The sequence below is a fragment of the Phocoena phocoena genome, chromosome 3, assembly GCF_963924675.1.
Source record: "Phocoena phocoena chromosome 3, mPhoPho1.1, whole genome shotgun sequence".
Taxonomy (NCBI): Eukaryota; Metazoa; Chordata; class Mammalia; order Artiodactyla; family Phocoenidae; genus Phocoena; species Phocoena phocoena.
Genome location: NC_089221.1, coordinates 126,329,353 through 126,340,851, shown reverse-complemented (window position 1 = coordinate 126,340,851; position 11,499 = coordinate 126,329,353). Strand labels below are relative to the sequence as shown.

At 54.5% G+C, this 11,499-nt stretch overlaps 1 protein-coding gene across 1 annotated transcript; it reads left to right on the top strand.

The window, feature by feature from the left end:
- The first annotated feature begins 3,375 nt into the window (after nucleotides 1–3,375).
- On the top strand, nucleotides 3,376–7,561 carry IL17B (interleukin 17B). Its single transcript, XM_065874962.1, has 3 exons — nucleotides 3,376–3,448; nucleotides 5,666–5,955; nucleotides 7,207–7,561. Exons 1-3 carry the CDS (start codon nucleotides 3,428–3,430, stop codon nucleotides 7,436–7,438), a joined length of 543 nt encoding a protein of 180 aa, XP_065731034.1. The 5' UTR covers nucleotides 3,376–3,427; the 3' UTR covers nucleotides 7,439–7,561.
- The last annotated feature ends 3,938 nt before the right edge of the window (nucleotides 7,562–11,499 follow it).

Below are 11,499 nucleotides of genomic sequence, written 5' to 3'. Positions count from 1 at the left end.
CCATCCATAGATTCGGGATAAAATTAGGACCTCACCACAAGGTGGTTGGAAGGATTTAATACAACAATGCACATGAAGGACTTAGCACAGTGCCTGGTGGTCAGTAAGTAGAATTATACAGCAGCTATTATTGCTAATTGTCTCTTTCTGAAAATTACGGTGTCCGGGTGCCAGATGCATAGGGCCTAGCACGTGGTAGGTGCTCCAAGTGAAGGGAGTCACTGACACAGCAGACAGAAGCCCCCAACCCTCCCCACCTCTGCCCCCTCACTCTTGGCTGGTCGTGCTCTTCCCGATCTGATGTGGAAGGTGTCCCGGACACTGGTCCTCATCAACAGTAGGGTTACTTGGGCAACCGGGGGCAGGCAAAGGACTTTTACTTACCTGGTTCCCTCGTTTTCAGCCCAGGGTCCATTCTAGGGAAAAGGGGTGGCTGGCACGGAAGTTCTGCCAGGGTTTGCCTGCTCCTTGGAGGTGTCTGGCTTTCTGGTGGCGCCACCTGGTGGTGAGTACAGAACTGCTCCTAGCTGGGCGGCAGCTAACGGACCTGGTGGCTCTGAGCACGACCATTCCCTGACACTCACTCTCCAGCCCATCCACCCCTTTCCTCATTCCCCTGTGTTGACCACCTTCTGAGAGAAAAGACCTAAGGACCCCAACTCTGCTGTGGGGCAGAGACCCCTGAAGCCCAAGTTCCCATGCCTCCCTCAGGCCTGGCTCTGACCTGAGGGGTAGGGTCTCTAAGTGGTTGGCCAGGGTTCACACTCAGGATATCCTTCAGGGCTGATGACCTCTCAGTGGTTTCTATAAACCAAGGCTAGAAGAATGGCCCTCCTTCCTAGCCTGAGATGGCCCAGGAATGGGAAAGCCAGTGATGGTCCCTGGGCCCATCCTTGACTCCCCACTGTACCTGCTTGGGTATACACAGATCCCCCTCCACATTGAGGGGGCTCTGGGACTCCCGAGGGACTGGCCTGGCTCCTAGATTCCCTCTTAAGCAGCCAAGAGGCCTAGCCCAGCCCAGAGCTGTCTGTATAAAGTTTGGAGAAAACTAGTAAGAATTAGAAGACTGAATTGTGCTCAAACCAGCCTTACCCCGCCTTGCACCGACATGCTGTGTGAGCTTGGGTAAGGCCCGTTGCTCCCTGGGCCTTGGTCTCCTTGTGGTAGAATGGCGGTAGGGCAGGGAATGAGCTAGGGGATGGGCGAGGACCCCTATAGCTCCCAGACTGGGGCCTTGTTAAGGTGCAAATTCCTGGGCCCGCCTCATCAGAACTCTGGGCCCAGGACCCTGGAATCTACGTGAAGTTGGAAGCTGAGGCGGCCAAGTCCTGTCTTCGGGAGCCGGAAGCCAGCAGTGTGTGTCGCCAGCAGGTGAGGAGAGTGTGATGCTTTCAGGGGTCCTGAGAAGCAGAGGAACCCCCTAGCAGCCCAATCCCCATCTTTTAATTTCTCCACCGTTCTGTGGATGCAGGGATGTGTCCCCCCCACAGCTTCGTGTCTGTTGGACCCCACCGGCAGCAGCAGCAGAGGGACAGCAAGGAGGCTGCACAGGTTACAGCCAGGTTGCCCCCGTCCTTCGCCCCCTCGTGCTGGCTGTTTCACTTGTGAAAAGGACAGTGGTGGTGGGGCTGGGACAGCCTGGGGTGGGGCTGGGGGCCTTGTTACTTGAGGAAGTATTTTCAGAGTCCCCCTCCCTCTGGAGTTTCCAGTGGTAGAATAGAGCCCTGTCTAGTATTTGACCAAATATGGTGGTATCTCTCATGAGCTCGAGCCTCAGCCAGCTTCTCAGTTATGCTGTGGAAACCTGCCCCGGACAGATTAATCTTGTGACATTCAGGAGCGCCTTGCACCCTGCGTTCTTCCCTCGGTGATTCCTGTAAATGGCCAAGAGTGGCCCTGAGTAGGACGGTGCAGTCCTGGATGCCTGTTCACGGTGTCCCTCCCCTGTCTTCTTCACACCCCCTTCCACCCCCTCCTCCATCCCCCGGATGCCGGTGGCGGGGGTGGGGGGGGGACTTGCTCGCTCACATTCAGCTGGGCTGCTCACTCAAGGGGAGAGATCCAGACCAGCAGGGCTGGTCCGTTCAGCCCGTGATTCCAGGATGTGTAGACCCTGGGGTCACCTGAGCTCATGAAATTGTGGCCAGAGCCTGTGAAGCCCAGAAGTCTCTCAGCCATGAGGGTGGGCCCGAGGGGGTAGAAAGGAGAGTTGGCTGAGCAATGAGAACCGTGCTTTGCTCTGATGCTAACGTTCCCAGTAACAATTATACAATTATTTTATAATGATAACATTCATAATAAACAGCTGTGTTTATTGAGCACATACTACGTGGCACTGTGCCAGTTGTTTAACATGGGTTATTTCCCTTACTCCTTGTGGCAGCCCCAAGAGGTGGCTACTATGACATCCCCATCCTAGAGATGGGGGCACTGAGACTCAGAAAGATTTCAGGGAAAAATGGTCCAGGCCACTGTCGATTCCTGGGTACGACTCCCATTTTACAGAGAAGGAAACTGAGGCTGAGAGAGAATGGAAGTCACAAGCAGCCACACAGGGGCAGGCCCTTGGAGTGGAGACCTTCTCTACACGAGGGGGAGCGTTGCATCTGGAAGGCCAGGACAACCGGCCGTGAAGTCCTCACGAACCCGTGACTTGGCCTGCGTGAGAGCACACAGATTCAGAAACATGTTCATAGCAGGCCAGAATTGTGCAGAAAATATGCCAAGAAAAACATTGGGGTGGTGGATAAAGCCCCACATGGGGACCAGATACGAACCCCAGCTCTGTCATCTCTCACTCATTGTATAATCCTAGACAAGTCCTTTCTTCACTCTGGCCCCAGTTTCCCCTCCTGTGAACTACCAGTGTACTGGGGCCACGGAGCTCACCTGAGGCTGGCGAGGCTGGCTGAGGCTGGAGTGCCTGAGGCTGTTTCCCTGGGAGATGGGGCCTGTGTCCCACTCCTGGCTAGCTCTCTCTGAGAACATTTGATCTCCTGACCAACGGACAGCCTGTCCCTCCTCCACCCTTGCCCCCTTGCCATCCCCCAAACTAACGAAGCCGATTGTCTCAGGCGGCCCTGTGGGTGCTGGCTGGGCGGCCGGCCGCAGGCCACAGGCGGAGGTGCCACCCGCCAGAGCCCCATCAGACACACAGGGCATTGTCCCTCAGTCAACAGCCCCTGGGCACCTCGTCCCAGCTCCTGGCCTGCCCCCACGCCCCTCACCGCCTGCCACTGCGCCAGGCCCAGCCAGCTGGGGGCCCAAGGCTCCCAGGCGATGACGAGCCCACCCACCCACTCCCCCGGCAACCCCCTGACGAGCTATAATTGCTTCGCGCCGTCCTGTTGCTGCCATTCTCCTGGCGGAGGCATCTGGGGTTCCAGGCGGGTGGCAGCTGCAGGCCGATCGCCTGGCTCGCAGGATGGACTGGCCACACAACCTGGTACGTGACGATTCACCACTCCACCCCCATCCCTTTTTAGGGCCTGAATGTTTCGTTACTTCTTCTCTATTGATTAATAGCAGCCTCTGTTTGGCTTGGAATCTGCAGAGGTGAGTTCTCCCTCTGTCCTCTCCCCCAGGACACGAAGGAAACAGAGACGGGTCTCAGAGGCTGCAGCCATGGCCAGTAGCTCGGCTCCTGAGCTGCGCTCAGCCCCATGACACTGAAGCCCTTTCAGGCCAAAGGCATCTGGGGAGACCTTGGCCATCTCCGTTATCGGGGTTTTTCCAAAGAGCCTCTGGGTCCTGAGATCCAGGCTGTGTGACCCTGGGCAAGTCCTTCTGTTTCTCTGTTTCCCATCTATAAAGGGAGAGCCAGAGTTTAAGAACGCCACGTGAGAAGCTCCGATGAGAAAGCCTATTGTTAGGGAGACATTTTTCTGCTGCAGAATCTAGGACCAAAATGGAAGAATTCAGCCACTTGAATCTGTCATGGATTTTGTGCCAAGAAATGGTTCTGCCGAGAGGGGCTCTGCCGGAACTTGTTTCTAAGGGTCAAGACTGGCTGGGTAGATTGGCACGGGCCGTGTGGGTGGTAGGGTGAGGGATACAGGGCAGGTGGGAGCCTGGCTAGATTCAACGAGGAGATGAAATTCCCCCTAGAGGGTCCTCCCTTCTGACCAGCCCTGGCCCTCACCCAAGTCCTGGCCCTTCTCTCCCGGCTTCCTGAGGAGTCTGTGTTCTGCTGGGCTCCCAGGTCCTCTCCCGTGTGAGTGAGAGGCTTTCCTGATGCTCCCAGATGTGGATGGTCGGGTGAGGGTGGACAAGGGGTCAGGCAGGCAGAGGGTCCGGGTGTGGACGAGGGGAGCAAAGCTGTCATGGAGGCCAACAGGGATCCTTGGCCATGACCTGCCCACCTCCCCAGCTGCATCTCCCAGCCGCTTCTTTCAGCCTCCTTTCAGCAAAGCTCTTAACCAACTGAAACTTCGTTTCACACTTTCCTTCCCCCACGCCATACAATTTTTAGGCTCCCTCTGCCCATATCTGCCTCTGTCTTATCCTTCAAACCTCACCAGACACGCCCCCTCCCCAGAAAGTCTTTGCAAGACCACCCCACTGCCACAAGGCTAAGCGGGTGGCCCTGCTCTTCTCTAACCACACGCTGTGTGGTCCCATCCACACACTGCTGCTAGCGAGGCTTAGGTGCACGTTTTCTTGTTCGCCGTCTGTTTTCCTTGCCAGACTGTAAGCGACAGATGGGCAGGGGTGGTGACAGGCATTCATTCACTCAGCAAATGTTTACTGAATACCTAAGTGCCCAGTACCGTGCAGACACAGGGGACGAGGCAGTGTGTGGGAATGGATATGATGCTGGCCCTCATGGAGCCTGTGCTAGGTGTGGGCCCAACATATGAAAGAATCACATGTATGCACCGTGAGACTACAGTCACGCAAGAGGCATCAGGTGTTGAGAGCCCAAGAAGGTCCACAGAGGCCTCCCTAAGGAAGTGGCACTGGAGCCAAGACCTGAAGCACGGGTGTGAGGGGCAGCTGAAGCACGGGTGTGAGGGGCAGCCAGGAGTGATTTGAGGGAGGAGAACTCAGCAGAGGTCTGGCCTGGGCAGGTGATGTTAATAGGTTTGCATTTCAAACACCCATCCTTGGTCAGGGTGTGGAGAATTGATTGGAAGGAGACAGGGGAGGATGTGGGGTACCAGGTAGGAGGCTGGTTGAGCTGTCCAAGAAGGGGAGGCTGGTGGTACAGATAGTGAAGTGGATGGCTGGGGAGATTTTTTTTTTTTTTTGCGGTACGCGGGCCTCTCACTGTCGTGGCCTCTCCCGTTGCGGAGCACAGGCTCCAGACGCGCAGGCTCAGCGGCCATGGCTCACGGGCCCAGCTGCTCCGCGGCATGTGGGATCTTCCCGGACCGGGGCATGAACCCGTGTCCCCTGCATCGGCAGGCGGACTCTCATCCACTGCGCCACCAGGGAAGCCCTGGGGAGATTCTTAAGAGGTGCATCAGGACTTAGCGATGAGCATGGTGCATATGTGCATCTGTACACATGTGGTGGGCTGGTGGGACCAGGCCAGGGCACGACAGGTGAGGGTAGCCCTGATAGAGGCCTTGCCTCTTCCTTTCCCCTTCCTTGGGCCCCAAATCTTAGCCCAGAGGGAGACCTGGCTCTCCCACCTTTGACCTGTGGCCTTCCTCCTCAGCTATTCCTCCTCACCATCTCCATCTTCCTGGGGCTGGGCCAGCCCAGGAACCCCAAAGGCAAGAGGAAGGGGCAAGGGCGGCCTGGGACCCTGGCCCCTGGGCCTCACCAGGTGCCGCTGGACCTCGTGTCCCAGGCAAAGCCATATGCCCGCATGGAGGAATATGAGAGGAACCTGGGGGAGATGGTGGCCCAGCTGAGGAACAGCTCCGAGCCGGCCAGGAGGAAGTGTGAGGTCAACCTGCAGCTGTGGCTGTCCAACAAGAGGAGCCTGTCGCCCTGGGGCTACAGGTAGGCCAGGCTGGGCAGCAGTGGGTAAGCTGTGTGTTGGGGGCTGGAGGGGATGCCTCGCCCACTCTCCCTGTCATTGTAAGAGCTAAGACCTTGGATTTGGAGGCCTGGGTTTGCATCCTGGCTCCGCCTTTTACTGGCTGTGTGGCTTTGGGCAAGTTGCTTAGCCTCTCTGAGCCTCAGATTCCTCAACTATAAGTGGAGGTGATAATAATATCTACTTCATAGGCTTGTTATTAAATGAGATATCCATGCAGGGCACTGCCGTTGTGTTCTCCAAGTCTCCAGTGAAGGGCCTGCAAGGCCTTCCCCAAATGTCTCGTCCTCCAGCTCCGAGTGTCTTGTACACACCTCTAGTTACAGCACTTCCAGGCAGTACTGAGTTGGCTGTGTGCACATCTGTCTCTCACGCTAGACTGGGACCATCCCAGTGCCTGCATCAGAATCATCTAAGGATTCTCATGCCCCATTCAATCAAAATCTCCAGGGATGAGGCCCAGCAAGTGGCATTATCTACATCTCCACATGGTTAGGATGCACAGCTGGGCTTGGGAATCAAGACCTGCTGCCCCTAGGGGACGGGAGTGGTGTCTTAACTTGGCTGTAGCTCCACTTCCCAGCACACCACCTGGGCACACAGAAGGGGCCATGTGTATATGTGGAGAATAAATAATGAAGAAAAGGACTGACCCTGAAGGGTCCTCACTCATGAACCCAGGCCAAAGATTTTTAGCCACACACCTTATGTCCTGAGACTCTAGAAGAGCATGTTCAATAGAGCTTTCTGTGACAGTGTAAAGTCCAATATGGTAGCCACTAGCCTCGTGTGACTACTAAGCCCTTGGAATGTGGCTAGTGTGACTGGGAGCTAATTTTGATTATTTTAAGCTCAAACAGCCACATGTCGCTAGTGGCTCCCATACCTGGAATGTGGCAACTGGAAGGGTCCATAAAGATCGTCCGAAGCTGGGCTTCTACTTTACTGTGCCCATGACTTTCTTGGGGATCTTAAGAGTATACAGGTTCTGATTCAGGAGGTCTGGGGTAGAGAGAGATTCTGCATTTCTAACAAGCTCCCAGGTGATGCTGATGCTGCAGGTCCGCAAGCCCACTGCCTTTCCTCCAGCACGGCACGGTCTTGCTGTGCAATCAAAACCTGGGTTAGGAAAGGCAGGGGCATCGGGGGTGGGCACTAATTTGTCTTTACCACAACCATCCTTCCGCCCTGTGCTCTCTCTTGCCTTCCCGCAGCATCAACCATGACCCTAGCCGCATTCCTGCAGACCTGCCGGAGGCGCGGTGCCTATGTCTGGGCTGCGTGAACCCCTTCACCATGCAGGAGGACCGCAGCATGGTGAGCGTGCCCGTGTTCAGCCAGGTGCCTGTGCGTCGTCGCCTCTGCCCGCTGCCGCCACGCACCGGGCCCTGCCGCCAGCGCGCCGTCATGGAGACCATCGCCGTGGGCTGTACCTGCATCTTCTGAGACAGCCCTCCCTGCACCCCCGTGCCGAGCAAGGCAATGAAAAGTAAAGGCTGTCTTTTGGAAAGCAAGACTTTGGGTTTGCTCCTTGTGGCTCTGAAGCCAAAACCGGGTGGGAGGTAGATTTCGATCAATGTGAAGGAGGATTTTTCCATCACCCAGTGTTCTCCAGCGCTGAGATGGGTTATTACAAAAATATTGCATTTCATGTCTACCATTTAGGACAGTTACTTTCTTTAATTTGGGTTTATAAGCCTGTATTTCAGCCACGTTATTGGAGCTTGGTTGGTATAAACCTATCTAGGAATGAACAAGAGTTGATTCTCCCCAGTTAAGTCAAGGGCCATTGCAAAGAGGCCCTTTAGAAGCAGTGAGCTCCCTGTCTCTGGAAGGGTCCAGCTAAGGCTGAGCCTCTCAAGAGTATCGTGGAGCGGATTCCTCCTTTGGGTAGAGTCGATGATGTACACAGTCTCTTTCAACTCAGATTCTCTGCATGTCAGAGTTAGATCCAGAGAAGAGCCTCCAGGTTGCCAAAGAGCAGGGGTTTTTAACCTGGGCCAGTGAGCACCTAAATTTTCATGTGGGTATGTCTTTATGGGCTGGAGACTCCTGGCTTTGAACAAACACTCAAGAGTTGAGAACATTAATGAAGATCATTCTTTCATCCAGCCTTATCCACAAGGGGATCTGGTTAGATGGTTTGCTCTCTCAGTGGTTCTCAAACTATGGCTAGCACTGGAATCCCCCGAAGGGCTTGTTTAAATACAGATTGCTGGGCCCCACACACAGCGGTTCTGAGTCAGTAGGTTGGGGGCAGGGGCTGAGACTTCACCTTTCTAACGCAGTGGTTCCCAGGTGATGCTGACGCTGCTGGTATGGGGGCCACGCTTTGAGAACTACTGGCTTATACCAAGACCCTTTGCTGATCAAAAAGGCAGCGTGGACTGACTTGCCCTAAAGCCCCTGCTGGCTCCTGACCCCTGGATGCTAATTCCAACCCCCTCTCCCATTAGCCCCTTGCAATTCAATCCTCCCCTGCCCTCCTAGCTCCTGCAGCAAATCCTAAGTCAGCTGTTCTAGGGACTAAAAATACCTTCCCTCTCCCAAGACAGCTGAGGGGCTCAGGCTGTTTTCTGAGGGTAAGAATAGCTGGTACTTCACAGTTAATTTCAATGAGGGCCAACAGCCAGCACAGGAATACTTTGCTCGGCTGCTCTAACTTCAGTGCCTGAAGCAGCTTTAGTTCTGAATGTTTTCAGGGTCTAATTCATGAAAGGGCAGTGGTTTGGTATGTGCCTGTCTGGGCTGGCAAGTAACTTACCTTTTTTGGTATTGTTCTAGAGTGGATACTGGTTAAAATTACCCCAGGAAGCTTCGGCCTGGTTCCAGACACATGGAAAGTAGACTTCATGTGCCAGCGCGTGCGCATGCCTTCAGCAGCCGCTTCTCCTCCCTGGGGGGTTGCTCTTCTCTGAAGCCCCTGCAGCCTGCTCTCCAGGCCTTAAGACTTCAGCTGAACACAAGGGACCATGGCCTCCAAGGCCTTTTTGTGGGGTAAGGGCCTGGGAGCCCCCCGGGTGCCCAGGGCATAGGGATCGGGTGGGGAAGCTCCTCATCTGGGTGGTTCTGGCTGTCCTCCTCCTACCAGAGCATCAGACACACACAGATGCTCAACAAATGCCAGTTAGTTTTATGCGGATCTTGCCTTTTCCTCTTTCTGGGCTTCGGTTTTCTCATCTGTGAAACGAGCAGGTGGGATTTAGGGATCTCCAGGGTCTTTTCTGGTTTTACTATTCTGTGACTTAGGAGCTCGGCCTAGTGAGCTTGGGCTGGCAGCTGGCCCTTCCCAGTTCCGTGGTTTAAAGGCAGCAGCAGGGAGTTCAGGACCTTTGGAGAGGCAGGTCTACACTACCCCAGAACCTCATTTGCTCTAAGTGGATTTCATGTTTTCCACTGTCTGGTGAGAACCTCCCACTCCGTGAGAACAGAGGCCTCGTTTAACTCCTTCAGTGTTGCATGCACAACACCTAGCAAGTGCCCGGTGCAAAATAGGGGTGCAGGGCTTGGTGAATGAATGAATGCATACATGCACAGAAGCCTCTAGAGGGAGCCCACGCTCTGCCCTTAGCTTCCCCCTGTGGCTCCTTCAAAGGTGGGTCAGGAGCAAGGCATTCCTCTCTCCCTCACTCTTCCTCACCCACCTCAAACTCTACCCTCCACAGCCCTCCTCCCCACAAAGTGCTGAAATTTTGCTTGGCTCACCTGCTCTAGGTGTGGAGTCTAGGGGTGAAACGTTAAAAGTCTACTGCGTTGCACCCGGGACTACTGAGGTGGTGTGGTCTCTTTCCTGTTTTGTTTGGCAGATCATAGAGCTCTCTCTGTCTTTGCAAGTGCTCTGTCTTCTCCCAGAGAGCTGTGGGCCCTTGGGGGCTTCTTTCCTGGCCTGAGAGGGCTAGGGTGGCCCTGGTGCCAAGGCTTCCTGCTGGTTCCCATGCTCCCTTCTGATGCCTTCAGGAATCTCTGGCCTTTCCTTGTAGGCAGAGAGGCGGTGGGATCCAGCTCTCAGATTTGGGCTTGCGGAAGCAGGCAGCACAGGCATTTTGGCCTGCTTTTGGTCTGAGCTGTTCAGGCCTGCCTACCCAGATAAAGGAAGTTTCTGAAGGACCAGCCAGCTCCACTGCAGCCAGGCTGAGGATCAAGTGTATCTGCCCTGGTTTGCCTCTTCTGTGCACACATCCTTAGGGATGCGAGGGACGGGTGTTATTAGTGACAAGTCTGGTACTGGCCTTGGTCCTCTGGCCCAATACCAGCGATCATCGGTTACAGCATGACAGCCCATAGCATCTTTATTTCAAACACAGGCCATGACGTACTGTAAGAAGTCATTACATACTGATTTCATTGGACCTGAGAGGAAGGGGAGGGCACAGCCCCCTCCTGAATCTGGTTGTCAGTGTACTGCTCTCCAACACCCTTTCCACCCCTCTGATCTTAGAGTTTGGAGACCACCTCTGCCCCAGGGGTGAGACTTGACTGTTCTAAGCCAATCAGTTTAATCTTCTCTGAATCCTAAGCCAATCAGCATGTGGCATTCACTTGGCCCCAGGAATTGGTTCAGTAGGGGCCCAATTTGGCCCAGAGCCCAGACTTTGCTTCAGGGGCCATGGGAGAAGACCCTCTGATGGCCATCTCTGACCGTGAGAGAAGTGAAGGCCACGCTGGCATTCCACAGTGCTCGATGCCTGCCCTGTGCCTGGAGTTTTATGATAACCAATAAGACCCTTTTATCGCTTAAGCTAGCTTGAATTTGGTTTTCTACTACTGCACCCAAAAGCATTCTTACTGATGTGTCAGCCTCTTATTTCCTGTGACCAATGAGTGCACACTGCTTGCACTTCAAAGGCGCCATCTCTTTTACTACCATCACTTCCGCATAGTAAACACAACTTCAGAGGCGGTTTGGGCCTCTGCCTCCTTGAAGGGTATTTTGCCCCATACGGAATTCAATTAATTTTTAAGGAGACATTCAAGATTTAAGCTCCGTTCTATGAACTCATCCAGAGACTCTGGGCAAATTCTTTCCTCACTTTGGACTTTTTATCTCCATCTCTACCAAAAGAGGGAAGTTGGCTGGATGCCCGCTGGGGCTGTTCCTGCTGGGAATTCACAATGTCAATGTCATTTGGCAGTGTCCTGTCATCCTGGGGATCTGGGCCCTCCCCCGAGCCAGATTTAGCAGGTCTGGATGCGACTTGGGCATCCAACCTCCGAAGAACTCCATCTCAGCACCTTCTTTTTTCCCCTTCCTCTTCTGGGGTGAGTGCTTGGGGGTGAGGCAGGACTGCCCTCCACCAGCTGGGAACTTGTTTTCTTATAAGACAGATCCACGGTATTACTCCTCAACTCTTGCTTAAGGGACAGAATGGTCACTTCTTCCAGGTGCCAAGGAAAAGCTTTCCTCTTCCTTTGGCCTGCTATGTTTCCCTTTTCCCACTGGTTACCAGGAAGCACGGAGCTATACTGCCAGCTCTGCTGGGGTAACCGTTTCTTCCTTGTATCCTACC

Coding starts and splice junctions, on each gene's coding strand:
- IL17B (XM_065874962.1), top strand. CDS start 3,428: ATGGACTGGCCACACAACCTG. Junction 3,449..5,665: donor TGGACTGGCCACACAACCTG/GTACGTGACGAT, acceptor CTTCCTCCTCAG/CTATTCCTCCTCACCATCTC. Junction 5,956..7,206: donor CTGTCGCCCTGGGGCTACAG/GTAGGCCAGGCT, acceptor GCCTTCCCGCAG/CATCAACCATGACCCTAGCC.